Genomic DNA, 25147 nt, shown 5'->3' with positions numbered 1-25147 from the left:
GAACCACCGTGTCGATGTTGGAAATTCAACTCCAGTCCTCTGCAAGAGCAGCAAGTGCTCTTAACCACTGAGCCATCTCTTGAGCCCTTATTTTCTATTTTTAAATTTTATTTGTAGGTTGGGGATTTAGCTCAGTGGTAGAGCACTTGCCTAGCAAGCGCAAGGCCCTGGGTTCGATCCTCAGCTCAAAAAAAAATTATTTGTATGTGTATGGTGGAGCACAAGCCACAGTGTACATGTGGACACCAGAGGACAAACTGTAGAATCAGCTCCCTCTTTCCATCTACACATGGGTTCCCAGAATCACACTCAAATTATCAAGCTTCTTTTGGAGAGTGCCTTTTCCTGCTGAGCCATCTCAACGGGCCCTACCACTATTTCTTTGAAAGCACAGAGACCTTCATCCTGCCAGATTCCCAGACCAAACAGCCACAGGAAACAGGAAATGCCTCCCACCATCCTTACATTGGTATTTCCAAAAATGCACCCTTAGCTATTCATTTAATTGCTGATCCCCTAAATATTTCTTTTAAAAAAAAGACTTTAAAAAAAAAGTGTGTGTGTGTGTGTGTGTGTGTGTGTGTGTGTGTGTGCATACAGTGCCCATGGCCAGAAAAGGCGTTGGAGCCCCTGGAGGTGGAATCTCATGGAAATGTGAGCCTCTGACTCCTGTGCTGAGAACAGAACTCAAGCAGTGCACCATCTTTACAGATGAACCATCTCTGCAGCCCTCACCCTCCAGCAGTTCTTGAGTCCGTGTGCCCCCCCCTTCCCCCTCCCCCAGTACGCAGCTCAGTCCCCACCTCTGGAGATGGCGGTCCATATGAATGACACTAACCTTCCTGCCAGTCTATAACCAAGAAGTTCATAGGCCTTGCAGTAACTCCAACCTTATCTCCCCAACTACCTCAGTCCATCGCTGCCAAAGATGACTCCCGGGCCGTCTCCATGGTCATAGCTCCAAGTGAGCTCATTGCACAATCCCTCCCCCATCCGCTTAGCCAACCTCTCTGGAGCTGTCTAGATGCCAGGATGTAGCTCCTTCTCTGCATTCTTCTGGGCACCTGCTTGGGGCTCCAGACTCTTGTACCAGTTGTTCATACCTATCCCTCCCCAAAGCTCTGAGAGTCTGAGGGAGACGCAACGTCTTCTCTCTGCATCCCTACCCCCACGCCGGTATAGGCACCTTTGAAATGTTTGTTGAATGAGTAACCGAATAAAAGCCAAAGGAACCATTCCAGAAGCCCAAAACCAAAGATAAGAGTGTTGGCAGCGTGAGGGCACTAGAGGGCGACAGAGAGTGAGGGAAAGGTGGTTTAGGGTCCACCTCGCTGCCGGAGACTCCCAGCCAGTCCTCGGAGCCCTCCTTGGCTATTTGCAAGACCAGGAAACTCGGCCCCAGTGCCCCGGGGACTGACTGAGGCTCAGCCTGCCCTCGGCTCTATTCCCTGCAGTGCCGAGAAAATACCACCAGGATCAGAGCACGAAAACAGGAAACATCCATCCCCGCCTCTGTTGCCAGGAGACTGGGAGGGACTGACCTTCCCTAGGATGTTTGGCGTCCCAAGCTCCGGAGCCTGGGACTTCACGGTTTGGGGGTGTAGCCACTCACTCCTGTCTATCTAACGGAGCTCACAAGAAGTGCACCAATGTTTCTGTTCCAACCCACAACAGCAAGAGGCCGTGTGTGTGTGTGTGTGTGTGTGTGTGTGTGTGTGTGTGTTCGTTGGGGTAGGGGTTGTAAATGTATATGTATGCGGAAGAGCACAAGTGTGTGTCTATGGAGACCAGAGGACAATCTTGAGTGTCGTTCCTCGGGTGTCATCCTCTTTGTTTTTTGAGAGACCGTCTCTCATTGGTCCAGAGCGTAGCCTGGCTGGCTTCCAAGACCCACGAATCCTGTTTCTACCTCCCTACCACCAGAATTACAAGCATAGGTCACCATGCTCAGTTTTGAGTTTGTGGGTTTTGTTTGTTTGTTTGTTTGGTTTGTTTGTTTGTTTGTTTGTTTGTTTTGGTTTTTTTGAGACAGGGTGGTTTGGGTGCCTGTCCCTGGATCTCGCTCTGTAGACCAGGCTGGTCTAGCTCTCACAGAGCTCCGCCTGCCTCTGCCTGCCGAGCACTGGGATTAACCACGTGTCCCCCCCCAGAGCTGGCTGTGTTGTTCTTGAGATGGGAGTCTCATACAGCCAAAGCTGCCCTCCAGCTTGATACGAATTCCTGATACTCTGGTTTATACACATGCATACCAGCAGGGCCAGCTTATGGTGTATGTGTGGGATTTTTTTTTTAATTTAATTAATTTTTTTTTAAGATTTACTTATTTTATATGTACGAATGCTTTGCCTGGGTGTGTGCCTGGTGCCTGAGGAGGTCAGAAGAAGGCGTCAGATCGTGCTGTCTGTGGATAACGTGTTGTCGTGTGAACACGCACGGGATCATAGCAACGGGGAAGAGGCCCGGCTTGACTGTGCAGGCAAGTGGGCCAGGGAGCAGGGTCAGGACCGAGTGACGGAAGGTCTCAGAAGAAACTCAGGGTGGAAGGGCAGGAGCTGTAGCTCAGTAGATGGAGGACTTGCCTAGCATGTGTGAAGTCCTGGGTTCGACCCCCAGCACCTAAAACCAGGTCTCCTGGCATATACCTGTAATCTCAAGTGGTGACAGGAGGATTAAAATTTTGAGGTCAGCTTGACCTTGATATCCTCCCTATGCTAGTTCCCTCCTGGGTTCCACCCTCCTGAATGCTTAAGAGAAGTTCCTTGTCTGTGTATCCTGCATATTGGGCGTTAACAGTTTAGATGCAAGATTGTAAAACATCGGTAGCCAACTTCTGCCTTCCGGGGTTCTCCCATTGTACTGTAAGCCTGTATTTAAGACCTCCTCCCTCCTTCAATAAATGGCATTCGGCAAAAAAAAAAAATTGAGGTCAGGAGGTACAGTGCCGTACACCTTTAATCCAAGCACTCAGGCGGCAGAGGCAGGCAGAGCTCTCTGAGTTCCAGGCCAGACAGAACTGCATAGTGAGACCTTGTCTGGTGGGGAATCGGGTGTGTGTGTGTGTGTGTGTGTGTGTGTGTGTGTGTGTATGTGTGTGTGTGAAAGTCATCCCCTGGTACAGAATTGAGTTTCAGACTAGGCTAGCCTGGGCTATATGAGACCCTGTTTCAAAAAAAGAAGGGCATGGAACTAGAGAGGTGGCTCAAAGAACTTTTTTTTCTCTTTTCTTTTCTTTTCTTTTCTTTTCTTTTCTTTTCTTTTCGAGACAGGGTTTCTCTGTGTAGCTTTGGAGCCTGTCCTGGAACTCACTCTGTAGCCCAGGCTGGCCTCGATCTCACAGAGATCCGCCTGCCTCTGCCTCCCGAGTGCTGGATTAAAGGTGTGCGCCACTACCACCCGGCAGAGTAAGAGCACTTGCTCTTGCAGAAGACCAGGGTTCAGTTCCCAGTACCCATATGGTGGCTCACTAGTGTCTGCAGTTCCACTTTTAGAGAAGCCAATACCTTCTTCCCCCATGGAATGAACAGAGTGCTCTTATATACACCCTGGCAAAACACTCATACACATACAAATTTTAAATAAAATATGACACTTAAAAAAAAAGACCAAAGTGAACAGGGACATGGTAGACTGTGTCTGTAATCAACTCAGTACTCAGGAGGTGGCGGAGCAGAAATTCACGCTGATCCTTGGCTATATGGGAAGTTAAAGGCTGGACTGGAATGGGGGAGGGAAAAGAAGAAAGAAAGAAACATCAGGAGGATGAAGGCAATTTGAGCAAAGCCAACCTAAAAGGATTCTTAATTATTTTTCTTACATACATTCATTTGTGTGTGCACACTCGTGAGTGTGCGGGTATACTGTGATGCTGCAGGCCGCAGGAATATATCAGAAAAACTCAGCTGTTTATGGCAAAGTCACTACCTGGAGGAATCAGGGAATTCCTCCAGAGGAAGCCAAACCCCACGGAGTTTTTGGTGTTACTTGGCTTGTTATATATCAGCTGTATTCTGTTATGAAAATCAATTTTCCTAATTGACTTTTCCCTAAGAAGGGCTAACAGTGTGGACTGATCACTCTCTGGACATACACATTCCAGGTGTTTGGAGAACAGCCTCAGGAAAGGCTTTCTCTGGAATCAGGTATCTCCCCTAGCCTTTTTTTTTTTTTTTTTTTTTTTTTTGGTTTTTCGAGACAGGGTTTCTCTGTGTATCTTTGCGCCTCTCCTGGAACTCACTTGGTAGCCCAGGCTAGCCTCGAACTCACAGAGATCCACCTGGCTCTGCCTCCCAAGTGCTGGGATTAAAGGCATGCGCCACCACCGCCCGGCTCTCCCCTAGCCATTTTCAAGGACTAAAGGAGACACCACCCAGGTGGTCACCCAACTTCTGAGGACTAACAGTGATAACCACCCACAGGCAAGTCTCCTGACTTAAGGTAAATTCCACAAGGAGACACCGCCCAGGTGGTCGCCCAATTTCCGAGGACTAACAGTGATAACAGCCCACATACAAGTCTCCTGACTTAAGGTAAATTCCACAAGGAGACACCACCTAGGAGAGGTGGACGTTAAGTAATAGCTTTACACAATTTAGCTCGGACCCTCCTTTTACATACGGGGACTTCCAGGGCAGAGGACGGAGAAGAGAAAAGAGAATGGAAGAACTAGATGGGTAAGAACTTGAGAGGAACAAACTGAGATGAGGAAGAACTAGATTGAAGGGCTAGAAGAGAGGACTAGAGGAATGAGATGGAAGATGAGGAAGAGCCAGATGGGGAAGAACAAGATGAGGAAGAGCCAGATGAGGAGAGAGAAGGAGATGGGAGAGGAGCTGATAGGGGAAAGAACTAGATGGATGAGAACCTAGAAGGGGCAGAACTAGATGAAGGAATTAAGATAGAACCTAGAGGGGACAGTAGATAAATATAGAGAAATCAGGCAAGAAAGGAGCTAGACATGAGAGCAGAATAGAAGCTGTGCAGATAGAGAACTGTCACAGAATAATAAAGTGTATGAACTAAGGAGTTTCGTGTACATAGATTCATTTCTTTTTATCAAAGATTAATTATCAGCTGGTTGTAGATTCTTCCCGGACCCTGGGAGGGGACTATTGAGGGGCTGGACCCCAATAGTTCCCGATACTGTGAGTGTGTAGGTATACTGCCAGTGTGTGCCCACTCATGAGTGTGGGGGTATACTGCCAGTGTGTTGCACATTCATGAGTGTGTGGGTATACTGTGAGTGTGTGTGCGCACTCGTGAGTATGTGGTATGCTGTGAGTGTGTGCACACTCATGAGTGTGTGGGTATACTGTGAGTGTGGGTATACTGTGAGTGTGTGTGCACACTCATGAGTGTGGGTCTACTGTATGTGGGTATACTGTGAGTGTGTGTGCGCACTCATGAGTGTGTGGGTCTACTGTGAGTGTGTGCACATTCATGAGTGTGTGGTATACTGTGAGTGTGTTGCACACTCATGAGTGTGGGTCTACTGTGAGTATGTGGGTCTACTGTGAGTGTGTGTGCACACTCATGAGTGTGTGAGTATACCACACACACTGTGGCACACATATGAAGGTTAGAGGACCACTTGCAGGAATCTGCTCTCTCCTTTCACTCTGTGAGCCCCAGGAATCAAACTCAGATCTCCAGTCTTAGCAGCAAATGCCTTTCCCTACTGAGCCACCTCAGCGGCCCTTTACCTGGAGTCTGACTTGAAGGCAGGCTGAGGTGATCCAGAGTGCCTGGGGGTAGCGGAGGGTGAAGCTATGAGGGGTCCACACAAAACTCACTCAGCATGTTTTTGCTAAAACGGAGTTTGACAAGGGAATGTGAAACAGAGCCTAGGAAAGATCCAAGTTTGGTCAAGCCTTCTCTTCTTCAGGGCTGCCCGTATACATACCGGAGTCCTCCAGCCTGCACACAGCACAGGGCAGCGGGCGGGGGTGGGGGTGGGGGTGGGGTGGGGTTTGGTGGGGGAATAGCAGAGGAGAAACTTGATTCACAACCCTGGAGCCTTCCAGAACATCCAGTCCAATGGTCTCATTGTGCAGATGAAGAAAATGAGTCACATTTGCTGGCCTCTAGCCAAGGTCAAAAACATTCAGGTCCCTAGACTCCTGAGCTACACAGAGTCTCTCTGCTACCCAGCCAAGAACAGCTGGTGTTGGAGGACGGCTCCGCAGCCCTGTCACCTGGCCCCTCACTGATCCTTTTTCAGGGATGATGGGGGTTGACGTCCTCCAGGCCAGGCTAAAATCAGAGGCCTGGGCCTGGCTGGAGGCAGCATTCCGGAAAGGAACTCCCAGAGAGACACGTTGAGATGTTTCTGGAAAGATCCCAGACACCCCCAAGTCGAGTATGCTATACTGATGACTTTGCTTATTTCTGGTCCCCAGTAAAGCTGGTGACTGGTACAATAATCCATCAGCTGTCAGGTCTCCGCCTGGCAGCTCCCTGAAGACTCCAGAGAGTTCTCTGAGGCTGAGCCAGAAAGGGAGGGGCTGGCTGGGGTGCAGCTGGCAGAGGCCTGTCGAGGGCGTGGCTAGCATGGCCAAAAATTCAGGCACTTTTGCAAGGAAGGAGGCGCTCACTGCTCAGACCACCCCAGACATTGGGGTTACAGACAAGAGGAGGGGTCTTTCCATGGAGGAAACCCCAGACCCAGCAGAGGGCGATAAAAGGGATGGGGCTGTGACCTGTTTGCCTCAGAGTTCAGGGAAATCTCTACGTGACAATGTTATTCCTTTTCCTCCCCTCCCCCCTCACCTCCTCTCTCCACATATCTCCGGCTGTCCTGGAATTCCACTCTGTAGGCCAGGCCAGTCTTAAACTCATAGAGATCTGCCTGCTTCTGTCTCCCAGGTGCTGGAATTTACCTCCTCCTTTCTCTCCCATGCTCCCTTTCTTCCCTCTGCGTCTTTTGACTTGTTTTTTCTTAGGTTTATTTATTTTTATTTTATGTGTATGGGTGTTTTGCCTGCACGGATGTCTGTGCACATCATGCCTTCAAGTCCAGAAGAGACCTTGAATTTCTTAGAGCGGCAGTCAGGGACTGCGATTTGAACCCAGGTCCTCTGGAAGAGCAGCCAATGTTCATAACTGCTGAGATAAGCTGTCTCTCAGCCCCCCTTTTTTTGCTTTTTATTTTGAGACATGGTCTCACTCTGTAACCCAAGTAGGCCTTGAACTTTCGACCCACCTGTCTCAGTCTCCAGAGTAGCTGGGACAGCAGGACTGTGCCTCCAGACTCAGCCCTCATCTAAGAAATGACATTCTTTTTTATACAATATATATTTTAAATTTATTTATTTTTATTTTATGTACATTGGTATTCTGCCTGCATATATGTCTGTATGAGAGTGTTGGGTCCCCTGGAGCTGGAGTTACAGACAGTTGTGAGCTGCCATGGGGAACTGAACCTGGATCCTCCGGAAGAGCAGCCGGTGTTCTTAACCACTGAGCCATCTCTCCAGCCCAAAAAATGACATTCTTAGAAGCTATTTTGACAAGTCATAAAACACATCCGAAAGCTTCAGTGTCCAAAATGAAAGACCGAAAACTGGGTATGGTAGCACACCCCCACAATTCCAGCACTTGGAAGGCAGAGACAGAAAGATGTTACATGTTTTAGACCAACCTAGTCTACACAGGGAACTCCAGGCCAGCTGGGGCCACATAGTGAGAGCCTATCTCAAAATACAAACAGAACAAAATGAAAGACCCAAATGCTACCAAGAGAGCATGCCAGCACACTGGACACACCTCATGGCATTTGGGACCCAGCACAACTTTGTAAGATGGGCAAATAAGAGCTACTGAGCCATATATATATAAGTATAATATATAATAATATATATTAAAATATATAAATATTATATATATATATATAAAATAAAAGACAGGGCACCCAGGGACCCACATGATGGAGGGAGAAAACTGACTGGCAAGTTGTCCCTTAGCTTCCAAACGCAGGCCATGGCATATGTGCCCCCCCCTCAAATAAATGTACTTAAAAGAATTTTTAATAGGCAGATGAAGTAACCCTGGTTTTCAGATCATGAAATGTAGGTTTAAGAGGCCATCAGACCAGTACCCAGTTTCAAGCCCAGCCCAGCCTGTCTGACCCCAAAACCCAGTTTCTCCCCCACCTACTTCTCATCTCAGACTTGACGGAACTAACTACCAGGGCCCCACCCTTGTGGCAGGGCAGGTTGATCATAAAACCGGTCTGTGGAAGATGGATAGAACCAGCTGTGGATGCACACTGCTCATCCCAGCACTGGAGAAACTGAGGCAGAAAGGTTCCCACACTAGACACTTGCTTATGTTACATTGTGAAGTTCAGGCTAGCCTGGGCTATGTAAGGAGACATTGTCTCCAAATAAATAAATAAATAAATAAATAAATAAATAAATAAATAAATAAATAAATAAATAAAAATAAAATAGAAAACAGAAATGGCTGGGAAGTGGTGGCCCTCGCCTTTAATCTCAGCATTCAGGAAGCAGAGGCAGGTGGATCTCTGAATTTGAGGCCAGCCTGGTCTACAGAGTGAGATCCAGGGCAGCCAGGGCTACACAGAGAAACCATGTTTCAAAAAGCAATAACATAGAAGAACGGTAAAAGATCAATATGTGAAATGCTTGTCGAGCAAGCTCAGAAGCCATCTTAGAAAAGCCAATTGCGGGGCTGGAGAGATGGCTCAGTGGTTAAGAGCACCGACTGCCCTCCCAGAGGTCCTGAGTTCAATTCCCAGCAACCACATGGTGGCTCACAACTATCTGTAATGAGATCTGGCGCCCTCTTCTGTATACATAAAAAAGAAAAGCCAGTTGCCTGGTGCACTCCATCATCCCAGCACCCCATCATCCCAGCACTCCTACAGCAAGGTGGAAAGTACAGACAGCCAGAATGTGAAACCCTGCCTCAAAATCAAGGTGCAAAAGCCTAGCATGCCGGTACATTTCTTTAACCCCAGCACTCAGGAAAGAGAGGCCAACTAGTCTCTGTGAGTTCGAGTCCACCCTGTTCTAAGTAACGAATTCCAGGCCTTATGGCTACCTAGTCAGATACTGTTTCCAAAACAAACAATAAACCAAATTCCAAGACCTACAAAAAAAAATAAAATAAAATAAACAAAAATGGTGGATGAAGAGAACGGACTCATGGAAGCGGTCCTCTGATCTCCACACCAAGGCTATCACGTGTATAAATCACACATCACACATGTACACAACAACAATTACACGTTTCCTTTGTTCCTGCCATCTCCTTGTGTGTGTTTGTGTGTGCACACGTGGGTGTGTACGCCATGGTACACATGTGAAGGTCAGGGGACAACCAGGGGGAATCATTTCTCCCCTGAAAAAAAGAAAGCCGGGTGTGCTGGTTCATGCCTGTGATCCCCGTGCTTGGGAAGGAACAGCAGGAGCCTTAAAAAAAAAAAGGGTTTGGATTCCAAATGAGTGAGCACAGCAGCTGGGAGTCCCGCCCCTCGTTTGCACAACCTGTCTTGGCCACGGCATCCAGCATGACTACGTCTTGTCCTGGTTTAAAGCAAGATGAAGGAAGCGTGTGTCTACAAAGAGCTGGCAGCCCCCACCTCCCAAGCCAGGCTAGGCCGGGCAGGGTGACATTTAAAAGCATCCATGACCACACTTGACAGCACCCTCTAGGGTGGGGCCCCTTGAACTCCAGTCTGGGCTAAGGTGGGCAAGCAAGGGCTGGTGAGCCTCCTCAAAGCCTTCTGACCTCACCAGAGATTTATGGCGCTGGGCATGGGTGGGGCTGGGAACAAAGGTCTAGGATTCCTAAAACACATCTTAGAGAGATGGGATGGCCAGGATTTGATTCAGTCATCTTCATGGCAACTCGTAATTATCTGTAACCAGTTCCAGGGGTTTTGATGATCTCGTCTAGCTCCATAGACACTCAGTATGCACATATTGCACAGACATACATGCAATCAAGACACCCATACACATAAAATAAAACAATAAAATAAACAAATAAAAGAAGATGAAATACTTTATGTATGAATCTAACACAAAATGTACAGTAGGCTGGAAGCTGTAAAAAGGTTGGTGAAAGAAATCAAACAAATTTGAAGGAATGGAGAAGCACATCATATTTTCAGACCAGACAACTCTGCCAGGGGGATGGCTTATCAGGTAAGAGAACTTTTTTTCTCTTAAGTATTGCTGCCTGTGGGGTAAGCCCCCAGGAGCACAGGGCTCAAAGGGAATCCACAAAGTTGGCACATACTAGACTTTTCTATCTGAGGAGGTTAGGGGAAAAGGCACTTACACTCTCTCTTGATGGTTTCCTCCCTTATTCTCTATTCTTCATTCTGTGTTCTACATTCTCTTTTTTTTATCTCTATCCAGAGATATCCCTTCTTTTTCTCTTGATGTTTTCCTTCTCCTTCTTACTCTCTTGAAGTTATCCTCCTAATTCTCTCTTTTTTGATGCTTTCCTTCTGACTTTTTCATTCTTGATATTTTCCTTGTAGCCCATTTTAACTCTCTCTAATTCTATCTGTATTCTTTCTCTTACAGCTTATATATCCCAGCAAAATCTTTCAGGCAATATAAAAATTACAATATGGTTACATTCTGTTTTTCAAGGGAATGAATACAAGTAAATAACAGCACACTCTCCATATCCCTTACATGATTAAACATCTTATGTATTACAGGAGGAAAACAAATTATTTCAAGAACCCATGTACATTCATACCCAAGCAACTTTCTATAGATTAACTGTGTAGGTAAGCAAGATATTCTTCTCAGTCAGGTCTGTTATTGGCAAGCTGTACTTTGCAGTTATATAGAAAGGGCCAATTACTTTATTACTTACCTTGAAAGGTAATCTTATAAGGAATGTTAAAGGAATCACAAATCTAAACTTTTATATATAAAAAAAATCAGTCAGCTCTACTTTAAAACTTTAGGGTGTATACCCAAACATCAATAGTTTTTTTTTTTATATCAAGAGATTGAGGGAAAAATGGGTGTAAGGAATTAATCATCATCTTTGGTTATCAACCAGTTCTAGCAAGAAAAATAAGTGAGCTAGTAATAATTGGGCTGCTGTGTATTTGTTCTCTGACTTTACAGAGTCCCTTACCCATTATAAAATTTTAGATTGTGTTCTTGGGTTTTTCACCTTAAAGCTACTATTAAAACATCTGATCCAACCTGAAGTTATTATAAGGCTTTGTTTTAGGAAATGATACACACTAAAATCTGTGTCTTTCAGCATTAAGACTAAAGGAATTCAAGCCAATCTGGCTCCTGGGACTCTATTGCTTATCTTAATCATTAACTTGAGCTAGAATCTATGCAGCTCTTTAGGTGAAACTCATAGGCCCTAGATGTGTAACATTTACTTGTATATATTTTTATTCATCAAACTAACATTATTATTATTATTATCATCATCATCATCATCATCATCATCATCATCAATTAGACAGTATAGCTTAGGAAGGAATCATCTTCACAATAATCCACAATAAAACTGCCCAGTAGAATGGGATGTTTCTATGAGATAAACATACTACATTACAGGCAGTGGGGATCTCCCCACACCCATTCACACCATACCAGATACCAGAGAAAGATGGCAGTGGAAAGCATGTAATGGCACAGCAGAAACAAAAGACATTCTGGAGTCTGTGGCCTTGGGGCCTTGCCTATCCAACTTTCACCCATGCGGGAGTTGCCTCCTGGTGGGCTGACACCTTGAACTTCAGTTGCCACCTGCTGCTCCTCTGATGTGGCCACTGATACTCAAGCATGAGGACCCAAGTTTGAATCCCCAGCACTCACATTAGAAAAAGTTGGGCATGGCTACAGGTGCAATAAATGCAGTGCTGAGAACAGAGACAGGTGGATCGAAATAGTTCACTGGTAATCAAGCCAAGATGAAGCAATGAGCTTCTGGTTCAGTGGGAGACCCTATTTCAAGAGAATAAGGCAGGATGATAAAACTGGACACCCAATGTCCTACACTTATGTCTGCATGTGCACACATGGACACATGCATGTAGGCAATACACGCACAACTCAAAGTGCTAAGAACAGTGATTTTCTTCATATTTATCAAAAGATTTAATCCAATTCTGATAGTGTAGGTAAGTGGGGTTTTCATGTGTAGACATCAATAAAGCTTATTCTGAATTTGCATGAAAAGACAATGGAAGAAGGGTAGATATAAAGGATTCTAAAAAAAAAAAAAAGAGGAACCAATTGTTGTACCTCATGTGGAGTCACAATGCAGTTACAATAATCAAGAGTGTGTGCTGTTCTGGGAGGGACAGACACAGGACTATGGTACATAACAGTGAATGAGTAGTCCATCCACAGACACAGCCCCAAATGATTTTCATTCTTTCTTGGTCCTCAATACAATTATTAAATCATTGGCTTAATGAATTTACTCTCGGTAGTCTAAACTGATATGATTCCACACCAGAATGTTTTCCCACACCAGAATGTTTTCCCTACTGATTTGTGTGTGTTTATGTGAGTGTGTGTACTTTCTTATGAATGAGTGCATGTGTGTGTGTGTGTGTGTGTGTGTGTGTGTACCATGAAGTGTGTAGAGACCAGAGGAGAATCTTTGGATGTTGATTCACCTTTCCACCTTGTTTGAGACAGTGTCTGCTGTTTCCCAGTGCTTGGGCCAGGGCAGCTAGTCTGCAAGTTTTCACAAATTCTGTCTCTACTTCCATTTCTTCATAGGTGTGTTTTGGGAGTACAGATGTGTGTGCTACTGTGTCCATCTTTTACATGGGTTATGAGGAGCTGAACACAGGCTGTGTTCTAACTGCTTTTATACATTGATCCATCTTCCAAGACCCCAGGTACTTTTTCCCCACAGGTGCAAAAATGATTCAATTATGTAAAAAAAAACCTGGAAACATAACACAAAATAGATCACAGACTTAGATTAAAACTTAAAACTGTAAAGTTTAGTAAAGAAAAACAAACAACCAACAAGGAGGTTTATGGGATGAATTTTCAGACATGTTACAAAAGCATAATCCACAAAGGAAAAATAGATGTATTTGCATCCTTTAAATAAGATTTTCCCCCTCTTACAGAAAGATTCCCATTAAACAAACATTAGTGAAAATACGCTGAAAATGAACTATTGTATCTTACTGGTTGGAATGCTAATCTGTGCAGCCACCATAGAAACCAGTGTAGAGAAATGTCATAAGCCTGAACACTTAACTCTCATACAATTCATTACACTACTGTTGGGTATAAAAGTAAAGAAATTGAACTCAGTGTACCACAGAGATACCAGTGCACTCATGTTTTTTGGTTTTTCTATTCATAATAGTCATGGTGTAGAATCAGCTTAGGTACTGTTCTAGTTTGCTTTCTGTTGTTGTGACAAATGCCATGACCAGAAGCAACTTGTAGAGGAAAAGGTTTATTTTAGCTTACAGGTTGTAATCCATCACTGAGGGAAGCCAAGTCAGGAACTTAAGTCAAGAGCTTGAAGCAGAAACCAAAAGAGGCATGCTGCTCACTGGCTTGCTCCAAGGCTCATGTTCAGCTACTTTTCTTATATAGTCAAGGTCATTTGGCCTAGGGATGGTACCACTTATAGTGGGCTTCACTCTCCTAAATCAGTTAACAATCAGGAAAATGCCTCACAGACATGCTCATAGGCCTATTGGACAGAGAAAATTCTTCAACTGAAGTTCCCTTTTCTAGCATATGTCAAGTTGACAATCAAGATTAATTATCACAGGTGCCCATCAATAGGTGAATGGATAAAGAAAATGTGACACACACACACACAAATGAAGTTTGTTTCAGTCATAAAGAAGAACAAAATTATGTTATTTGAAGGAAATTGGACGGAACTGGAGATCATCATGTTAAGAGAAACAAGCCAGATTTAGAAATACAAGTATCACATGCTTCTTCTCATATGCAATATCTGCATTAGACTGTTTAAATGCCATGGAAATAGAAGGAGTATATTTGGGAAGAAGACCAGAGGGAGAGGGAGATATAAGATGGTAATGGAAAGATGTTTATAAAGTACATTATATACGGTAAGAAATGTCATAAGAAAACTTATTATTTTGCATAATAAATATATGCTAATAATGAAGAAAATAAGCATAGATTCCCATTAAGAAGAAAAAACAAGCTGTACATGGCCACTTTATCAGCTTAGCACGTGGGAGCCTTATCAACATTGAAGGAACAGTTCTGTCTTGACTGTTGGCTGTTATAGATAGGCACACATGTGTTAATTTTGTATGACATCACACACACACACACACACACATAAAATAAAGACACATAAAATAGATAATTGAATAATATATATGGATTCTATCAATTTCCTGTCACAGAAAGATACTAAATTTATAGTTACTACAGATATTACCATGGAAACAAATGGAGGAAACATAGATGGAACCTTTATGTACATTTTTACTCAATTCCCTATGAAGTTAGAATCACTTCACAATAAAAAACCTAATGCATGAACATGGCACTGGGGAGATGACTCAGTGGGTAAGAGCGCTTGCTTGGTGAGTTCAAATCCCAAGCACCAACTTCAAAAGCTGCGTATTGCCACACATGCCTGTAATTTCAGCTGTGCGAAGGACAGAGACAGGAAAATGTCAGGAGCTTTGGGCTGCCAGATTACCTCCAAGCTCAGTAGGGAATGAGAGAGTAATAGAGCAGATCATCTCATATCCTTCTCTGGCTTCCTTGTGTGTTTGGGGCAGGGACTTCTACACATATGAGTGCATATACTGCACATCTACTACACAATACTATACACACCCCTCACATGCCCCCCTCCACACACACACACACACACACACACACACACACACACACAGAGAGAGAGAGAGAGAGAGAGAGAGAGAGAGAGAGAGACCCCAAAAACCTAACAAATGTGTGAATACATGAATAGATGTTTAAATAATTTAAAAAATAGATGCCTACCTGACGGTTTGTGAAAGTAGAATAACATTCCTTCACCAGCACTGTTTTGATTATGTCTGGATCCATGATAGCCAACACAGGCTGTCGGCCCTCATAAAACCTGCATTGGCAAAGCAGAAAGGATTCAATTAATAGTTGAAAGGATTCAACTATTCTGTTCCTGGCATGCCCAGAACCCAGATGCTGATCCAGATGTTACAAGATCCATAATCCAAATTGTGCAATACACAACTATATGAGCTCCTAGTTCAAGTCAGGAATTCTGACCACATATCACATGAGTCTCATGAAATGAAGTATAATGTAGCTCATTATACACAAAATAGTTCTACAAAGAGACCACAATTAAAAATAAATGGGAACATTTGTTAAGTCTGGGTGGTGTATACATGATACTGAATTGAATAGCCAGACACTGGGCAGAAAATCAAGTGAGCCATCCTTGGACCATTAAGTCTGCGAGAATAGTAAAAAATGCAATTTTTATCAGACTAATTCAGTCTGTGAACCATGGTACCTGAAGACATATGGGACCTGTGTATTAAAAGCCTCTAAAATACATACAATCATAACTTCAACTCAAGAGGTTATGGGCTATGACCGTCTTCCAGGCACAGAGGTATGTGATGATTTCAAGTAAACAAATGGAAGTTTCCAGAACACTTACTCCCATATTTTCCCATATTTTTTATGGCATTCTCTGTCAAACTCCCAAAATCCCTGGGAAGAGAAAGAAAATGAAAATGCATTATTATTATTTTTACATTTATTTGGTGTGTGTGTGTGTGTGTGTGTGTGTGTGTGTGTGTATGTGTAGAACAGAGTAGAACAGAAGACCACTTCTGGTAGTCAATTCTCTCCTTCTACCACATGGGTTCTAAGGCCCAAACTCAGGTAGTCAGGATTCTTGGCAGACACATTTACCAATTGAGCTATCTTGCTGCTCCTGACTACTATTTTAAGTAGACTGCCCTTATCTCTAATTGGGATTATCTATATCTAAAAGATTTGAATCTTTCTAAATCAGGTTAACTATCCATCACTGGCAGTAAGAGGAATGTTGTTGTTCCTAGGTGTATGAGTGAGAGGGAGAGAGAATATAGGAGATATTTGAAATGGGAGAACTTGAAATTGTTCAGACTTCCCCCCAACATTGTACATGCATGGCCGTTTACTCTTGTCTGTGAATAATAGTGAATACGTTGTCTCTTTAAAGTGTGTTTGCTTCCCCACATGTCATCCTTAAGTGTGCAAGGACTCTAAGTCATTCCTTTCTTAGGTGTAAGAGGAAACAGAAGCTAAGAGAAATCGAGGGAGATTCCCAGGAACAGGCATCATTGTTTATCTCCATATTTAGAGTCCTTTTTGTTTACCTCATAAGCTCTCCCTAGAACACCAGAAGAACTAGGAACAGGAACAAACTCCAGATCTCTTTCAATCTAGAGAGTGGGTGAGTCTCAGGCATGTTGTTGATTGAGAAAACAAGCAAGGGAGGAATGACAGAGACCTTGTTTCCCAGGGTCCCTAATGAACACAGAAAGGCGGAGAGATGTCATAACTACAGGAAACAATGTAATTTAACCATTTCCTTTGACTTTTTACTTCCTGTCCTAGTTTGTTTTAATTATCAACTTGACAGAGCCAATAATATGAGAAGGGAGTCTCCACTGAGAGATTTCCAAGATCAGATTGGCCTGTGGAGCCAATGTCTATGGGGGCTTATCTTGATGGTTAATTGATGTAAGAGACTCAGCTCACTGTTTCCATTCCCTGGGCAGGTAGTTCTGGGCCGTATAAGAAAGATAACTAACAAGAGCCTGAGAGAGTCAGGAAGCAGGTTCCTCCACGGTTTCTGACCCAGGTTCCTGGCCTGATATCTGTCAATAATGAATCCCAAGCAGTAAGATGATAGAAAACCTTTCCTTCCCTAATTTGCACTGCTCACAACATTTTGTTTTAAAGATTTATTTGTATCTTATGTGTATGGGTGCTTTGCCTGCATGTATGTATGTGCCCTGTGTGTAAGCCTTGTGTCCCAGCAGGCAAGAGGTATCAGATCCCCTGGAACTGGAGTTAGGTGCCATGTGGGTGCTGGGAACCAAATTCAGGTTCCCTGTAAGAGCAAATGTTCTGAACCATCTCGCCACCTCCCTTGTTCAGAATGGTTAATTCCAGCCACAGAAAGGAAACTAGAACACTTTCAAAACTGAAAAACAAAATGAAGCAAAACTTCTGCCAAGTTTCAATTGTGATGTTTTCAGCTGTGGAAACAAAAGTGGCCAGTGAGATGGCTCAGTAGGTGAAGGCATCTGCCACCCACGCTTGTTGACTTGAGTTTGATTCCAGTACCCACAAGGTGCAAGAGGAGAATCAACTCTCCTAGTGATTATCTGACCTTCATGTACACACACACACACACACACACACACACACACACTCTCACAGACTCTAATCAAATGAATGAATGAATGAACGAACAAACAAACAAACAAACAAATATGTATGAACTTAAAAAGGGGTTCCAGAGGCATTACTGTCCCTTGCTAGAATATATACTGGAAAAAAAGCAAAATTTTTTTGAGGCTCATAAATCTGAACAAGTCCCCAAAATGAGGTCTGAGCTGATCAGCTGCACCAAACCACGTCCTCCAAAGACAATAATAATAAAACCTGAGAACTGTCACGTAAGATCTGGCCTTTCTTTCTTTTTTTTTTTTTTTTCTTTCTTGGTTTTTTGAGACAGGGTTTCTCTGTGTAGCTTTGCGCCTTTTCTGGGACTCATTTGGTAGTCCAGGCTGGCCTCGAACTCACAGAGATCCGCCTGGCTCTGCCTCCCAAGTGCTGGGATTAAAGGCGTGCGCCACCACTGCCCGGCAGATCTGGCCTTTCTAATGAAAGGAACTAAGCTAGTTTTGGCAACCACAATAATCCAAGTAGAGCACTCAGTCAACACTTACATTTCGGTATGCAAGAATATTTCCCACGAAAGGCAGTGGTTTGGGTCCAGAAATCCCCAAATTCTTTTTTTTTTTTTCTTTTTTTTTTTTTTTTACAGTCCAGGTCCTTTATTTCTTTTTGTACATTAGGCCATGAATTCGTACGGAATGGGCTCCAGCAGCTCAGGCTCCTTCCCGTTAGTCCTCACAAAGTGTGCTTCTCTGGGTGGGGCGGGCTGGCGCTTCAGCTGCACCCAGGTGCCCTTCTCCTTGGCTTCCTTTTTCTTCTGGTCGTTCTCCTTCACCCGCTTCAGGAAGCTGTCTCGGCTCTTAGAGTGCTTGATGTGCTCAATCCGCACATTGATTCTCTTGGCAAGGATCTTGCCCTTAACTTGCTTGTTTACAATGATGCCCACGGCATGCTGGGTGACATTGTAGACTCTTCCGGTTTTGCCATGGTAACACTTATGAGGCATTCCTTTTTGAACAGTGCCCATTCCCTTGATGTCTACAATATCACCTTTCTTGTAGATTCGCATGTAAGTAGCCAAAGGAACAACTCCATGTTTCCTAAAAGGCCTGGAGAACATATAGCGGGTCCCCCTCCTCTTTCCCTTTGTGTTCGTCATTTTGGCGAGTTACTGGAAGATGGCTGCCGCGGCCCCCCAAATTCTTAAAAGTTCCATGTGTATAGGTTCAGTATCTGTAAAGTGGGAGATCAAGTTCTTAGGGATTGTCACTGTATATTGTGCAGGCTTATCAGTTACACAGGAACTGTAACATTCAAGCTGGAGTGGGGGATAACATGGAAGCAACAAATAACAACAAAAACTTCAACAGCAGCAATTATTTTTGATCTTCATTTTTAACTCCACATTTATCTGAGAGACTCCCCAGGCCCACAAAGGTTAACTCAAAAAGTAGATGAATTGTTTTGGCTCTAAGTCCTACAGTGAATTATTTACAAATGTCCCCAAACATCACTGTTAATGTGAGATTCAGGCTAGAATACTTCTACATATAGGAAACTGGACGCCAGTGGGTCTGCCCTTCTGATCTTCAGTGGGGGGGCTGCAACCCAAAAGTGTATCTGAGACTTTGTCCTTGAGAGGAGAGGAGTATTTTCTTACTTTCTCCTAACTCAGTGGTTTTCAACCTTCCTAATGTTGTGACCCTTTAACACAGTTCTTCATGCTGTGGTGACCCCCAACCATAAAACTATTTACTACATTGTAACTGCAATTTTGATACTGCTATGACTCTTAATATAAATACCTGATATGTAGGGTATCTGATATGTGACCCCTAGGAAAGGGTTGCTTGATCCCCTAACGGGGTCACGATCCACAGGTTGAAAACCACTATCCTAACTCATACCTGAAAAGAGTTCATGCCATCACTGTCCCATTCTCTTCCTTATCCACCTACACTGAAAAACTCACATGACCTGATGGACAAGCACAGCAAAAACTGTTGAACTGAAAAACAAAAAACCTGCTCGCTGAGTTTATTTCGAACCATACGTACAGTCTGTCCCATGTATTTGCTTATGCCTTAGGCTTACATTCCTGACACTTAGAAACAGATGAAGTCACTTCACACAATTTGTTGTCACAAATACTGAGAGCAACAGCCCCATTTTAGCCTTCTGAAAGAAGGCTGCTGGCATATCTCACTGAAGTTTTAGGATCAAATAGAATGAAATGAAACCTTTCAAATAATTGTAAAACATGATCAAATGGGAACGATATTGCCACAATATCTTAAATATTTTTTCTCCAAGAATAAAACCATGTTCGAAATGTCTGTTTCCATATTACCATGAGTGTTTATCATTTATTAATATTAATTGGTGATAGAAATCAAGTGTGATGTGTTTGGTGAGGAAGGAGCATCTACTATCCATGGACTAATAGGTGTGTCTACACACACACACACACACACACACACACACACACACGCGCATGCACTTGAATGCACACACACAGAGACAGTAGAATGAGCTGTCTACAGTGGTCTAGGTCACATGTTTGTTATCCTGGGACTCAGGATAACTTCCTTCTTCACTTGTACCCTTATGAAGGCATCCCAATTAGAAAGGAAGTACAGAGATAGATGTTTTGATTGATACTCCCAGTGGAACATAGAGGGAAAATATTTAAAATCAAAATTGTTTCAGAGTGTCTGCCTTTTGAGGATGCCAGTAGATCTCATAGCTGGGGAGGAGTAACTCCTTATACAGATGCTATGAACTTGAAGGGAAACCAGGAAGGGAAAAAAATCAAAGTCGGGTCTCCTTTGCCCTAAAGATTCACCACTTAGCAAATAATTCTTCACATTATAAAGAAGAACCAAGTTTGGGATACTTAAGGATGAGTAACAAAAAAAAAAAAATAGGCAATCTGAGCCTACCACAGAGCCTGGGGTATACTAGGGGCATTGCATAAATGGTCTTAGAGGTGGGACAAGGGAGCAGAAACTAGGTGAAGATGACACAGAAGCTCCTCCCATCCCCACAATCCCGAGACTTTGCAGAAGCTCCTCCCATCACAGTGACCAGCTATTTGTAATCTGCTTCTGCTGAGCTCTGGTTGGTTAATCTGGGGAAAAACCAAGACTCAATCAGAGGATACCCCAAGTCTCACTGAGGTCATTCTATTCTTCTATCCACAGAAAGTGGAGTTTAGTATAAGGGGAAGGCCTGCTTATCCCCATGGAGGGATTTGCACAAGACCAATAGCAACACTGTAGATCTTAGCATCCCACACACTGAAGCAACATCCCCTTATTTTCTCTTTGGATTTTCCAAAAAGGTAGAGGAAATTATCCAATTTGCATCCCCAAGTCTTGATCACCGAGGAGAGGAGCCTGAGCAATTTACTCACAGGTAGAGGAGCACCAGGCTGGTAACCATATCCAGGTTTCCGTGGAAAAGTTTGGGATCAGATCCATTGCCGCTTTCTTTAATCAAGTCTCTCTTTTGTGCTTTATTCTCAGCTGTGTGCTGCACCTTGCAGGTCTGAGCCTGATGAGCTCCCTTCCCCACCCAGCTGTGACTCAAGGAGGCCAGCCTGCAGTGCTTAAGGACTGGGAAAGGGGTTGGGCTGGCCTTGCAGCCAATGAAAACACCACTGTGCTCCACCCACAGTTCCATGAGTCAGGTGCACTCTCCTCCTCAGCAGTTGGCAAACATGTGTCCACTTGGATCTTTGAATTTGTCTGATAGAAAGATCAATTTAAATACAACCTGTAGCTAGAGTTTTCCTGCCTGGCCCACAGTCAGGGCAAATCTCTTTCACCTGCCAGTCCCACAGCCTCTCAGACCCGACCAAGTAAACACAAAGACTTATGTTGCTTTCAACTGTATGGCCGTGGCAGGCTTCTTGCTAACTGTTCTTATAGCTTAAATTAATCCATTTCTATAAATCTATACCTTGCCACGTGACTCGTGGCTTACCGGCATCTTCATATGCTGTTTCTCATCTTGGCGGCTGGCAGTGTCTCTCTGACTCAGCCTTCCACTTCCCAGCTTTATTCTCCTCCTTGTCCTGCCTACACTTCCTGCCTAGCCAATGGCCAATCAGTGTTTTATTTATTGACTAATTAGCAACACATTTGCCATACAGAACATCCCACAGCAACAACCTATGTTATCACTGGGTCTAAAGGTTATTGCTTCGTATCAGAGACTCATGTGAAGTTATTGACTTTAACTTCCTGTAGTCTGTCCTTTTGCCCAGGGCTGTTTTTATTTCTCAGTCCTTGAAATTCAGTCAAATGAGCTATATCTACAGGTATTTTTTAATTCACTTCCCTCTGCCTACAATATCCTCTGTCTCACAGAAGACCCTTATTCATCCTTCAAAAATCCATTCTTTAAAAACCCATCTGGTAGAATCCTTCCTTACCAACCTCATCAAACAATAGAAATACTCAGTCTCCTGGAGAAGCTTTATTATGTCCAGGAAAACAATTATATTTTTCTCCCTCCAAGAATGTTATTTGTTTCCATACATGTTTCCATTATCAAGTCATAAGTTTCTGCAAGACATAGTCCGGCTATGACTCTCTTTTATGTCTCTAGTCCCCTGTAGAATGCTTACAGAATGCAACAGATGAAGTTGTCTTCTCTGTGTCCATTCCCATGAATGTTTGGTGATCACTTTGTGTCCCTATGTCATAGAAACAAGAGTGTTGAGCTAGACCCATCTTACACCTGTCAAAATGGCTAAGATCAAAAACACTGAAGACAGCTTATGTTGAAGAGGATGTGGAGCAAGGGGAACACTCCTCCACTGTTGATGGGAGTGCAAACTTGTAGAGGCACTTTGGAATCAGTATGGCAGTTTCTCAGAAAATTGAGAGTCAATCTACCTCAGGACCCAGCAGTACCACTCTTGGGCATATACCCAAGGAATGCTCAATCATACCACAAGGACACATGCTCGACTATGTTCATAGCAGCATTGTTCCTAATAGCCAGAACATGGAAACAACCCAGATGCCCTTCAACTGAAGAATGGATAAAGAAAATGTGGCACATATACACAATGGAAACTACTCAGCAGAGAAAAACAATGACATCATGAAATTTGCAGGGACAGGGTCTCTTACTGAACTAGAAGCTCATCATTTCAGCTAGTTTGTCTAGCCACTGAGTTCTGGGCCCTCCTGTTCCCACCTTCTGGCTCTGGGGCTATACAAGCACATGTAGCTTTACCTAGCCTTTTGTGTGGGTGCTGGGGATTCAGACTAAAATTTTCATGTTCACAAAGCAATTGCTCTTAACCACTGAGCCATAACCCCAGCCCTGGAAAATTGACTCCATATAAGTAAAATAGATGACACCATTTGCCGTTTTAAAAAAATATTCTGCCTAAAACTTAGTTTCAAACATTTTGAGTAAGTATGAAATAGAAAGGTTTAAGTGCATGAAACATTAGCAGATCTATGAACTATATAGGTCTTAAGAAACCTGAGGCAGTGGTATGAAAGCTACTCAAAGTGTGGTCTGTGGACCAGTAGCAACAACTTGGAAACTCTTAGTAGAATCTCAAACCCACCCCACGTCTCCCTGGTCAGTGTTTGAACTTTCATGAGCTGTGATATTTATATGCATAAACCATTGGACAAACGAGTATTACCAATCTTCAAAATGTAATTCAGAAATGAGAGAAATACAGAAAAAAGGAATAGCTACAGAGTATTTAGAGTGATGGGCTAGAGAAATGGCTCAGCCTGTTAAGAATATAGGCTATATATCCTGATAATCAGATTGGTGATTACACTAGCTGTCACCGTAGAGCCTTCACCCAGTAACTGATGGAAGCAGATGCAGAGATCCACAGCCAAGCACCAGGCTAAGCTCTGGGAGTCCAATTGAAGAGAGGAAAGAGGATTCTATGAGCAAGGGGAGTCAAGATCATGATGGGGAAATCTACAGAAACAACTGAACCAAGCTCATGAACTCATGAACTTTAGACTGACAGCTGTGGAAGCTGCATGGAACCAGACTAGGCCCTCTGCCTGTGGGAGATGTTGTGTAGCTTGCTCTGTTTAAGGGGCCCCTGGCAGTGGGATTGGGGTCTATCCCTGGTGCATGAGCTGGCTTTTTGGAGCCCATTACCTACAGTGGAACACCTTGCACAGCCTTGATGCAGGGGAAGGGCCTTGGACCTGCCTCAACTGAATGTACCAGGCTTTGCTGACTCCCTGTGAGAGGCCTTATCTTTCCAGAAGAGGGAATGGGGAGTGGGTTGTGGGGGAGGCTGGAGGGGAGCAGGAAAGGATGAACGTGGGATCTGTGGTTGGTATGTAAAGTGAGTAAAAAATTTTAAATAAAAAAAAAGAATGTAGGTTGTAGCTGGATAGTGGTGGCACATGCCTTTAATTTCAGCACTTGGGTGGCAGAAGCTTGTGGATCCCTGAGTTTGAGGTCAGCTTGGTCTACAAAGCAAGTTCCAAGACAGACAGAAAAAGTCTGTCTAAAAAAAAAGAATGCAGGCTGTTCTTGAAGAGCACCTGAGTTCGGTTGTGGGCAACTCACAGCCACCTGTAACCTCAGCTCCAGGGATGCTCTCCTCTAACCAACACAGGCACCTGCACTCATCCATTCACACAGACATACACACATACACAGAAATAAATTAGAGAATAATTCCTTAATTGAAATGGTAATGACTAGCAACATTCTAATAAATGGAGCCTCATTAGAGATTTTGTTTTTAATCTCAAATGGAAGAAACATCAACTCCAGATAAACTGCATCTGTGGAATGCGGCACCCTGATGCTGTGAAATGCAGCCCTGTTCCCTAAGACCCAAGCTTTTGACTAAAGCTAAACTTGACCAAGCAAGACTGTCCTTATGTGTGTGCTCTTTATTTAACAGTTTTTCTTTACAGTGCAGGGATTACAACAAGGTAGTTGTATGCACAATGACTCATGTTATCTTCCCATAAAGTATAAACTAGCCGGTCAAGTATAAACTTGCCCACATTCATTGAGCATGAATCAGATGCCATGGACAAGACCAAGAATGAATCCTAATTATAACTATGGGCCTTCGGTGATAATATGAACATGTAGGTTCAATGCTCATAACAAACATATTGCTCCATTGAGGAATGTTAAAAATGGGTGAGTTTGATGGTACAGCAAGATGGCTCAGCAGGTAAAGGGCCTGCTGCCAAGCCTGATGAGCTCATCTCCAGAAACAAAGGGCAGAAGGAGAGGACAGAATTGTGCAGATTTTCCTCTGACCCGCACACGCACACCATTGCATGTGCACGCCGACAAATATATACAAAAGCAAAATAAGTGAATTTCTAAAATTTATTCTAAAAAGGATGGGAGACTGTGCACGTGAGGGAGGCAGGAACATATGAAAGCCTGTATAAACTCAACTGAAATTGACTGTGAGCCTATAATTTCTCTAAAATTTGTAAACTACTTTTTAAAATATATAAAATTAGAGAAGAATAGGAAAGAACTTAGTCTGTTCCAAAGACAAGTTTCCTTGATGAGGGATGAAGAGTGTACTCATCTGATGCTGTAAGGCCAAATGTTTAGACTGTTGTTAGGGATTATGCTGGTTTAGTAAAGTGGTGGTTGTAGATTCTCCTCTAAGATCCATGACTTTACTAGCCCTGAGTAGTTAGCTGGGTTTTCAGTACCAGGCATGGTTTCCCTCTTGTTGAGAAGGTCTTAAATCCAATTAG

At 43.6% G+C, this 25147-nt stretch overlaps 1 protein-coding gene across 1 annotated transcript; it reads right to left on the bottom strand.

Moving 5' to 3' along the window:
* Positions 1–18037: 18037 nt before the first annotated feature.
* On the bottom strand, positions 18038–18585 carry LOC131900877 (large ribosomal subunit protein eL21). Its single transcript, XM_059252205.1, has one exon. It carries the CDS (start codon positions 18556–18558, stop codon positions 18076–18078), a length of 483 nt encoding a protein of 160 aa, XP_059108188.1. The 5' UTR covers positions 18559–18585; the 3' UTR covers positions 18038–18075.
* Positions 18586–25147: the final 6562 nt, after the last annotated feature.

The sequence above is a fragment of the Peromyscus eremicus genome, unplaced genomic scaffold (assembly GCF_949786415.1).
Source record: "Peromyscus eremicus unplaced genomic scaffold, PerEre_H2_v1 PerEre#2#chr23_unloc_1, whole genome shotgun sequence".
Taxonomy (NCBI): Eukaryota; Metazoa; Chordata; class Mammalia; order Rodentia; family Cricetidae; genus Peromyscus; species Peromyscus eremicus.
Note: the sequence above shows the minus strand (reverse complement) of the source record. Positions and strands in the feature narration are given on the sequence as shown.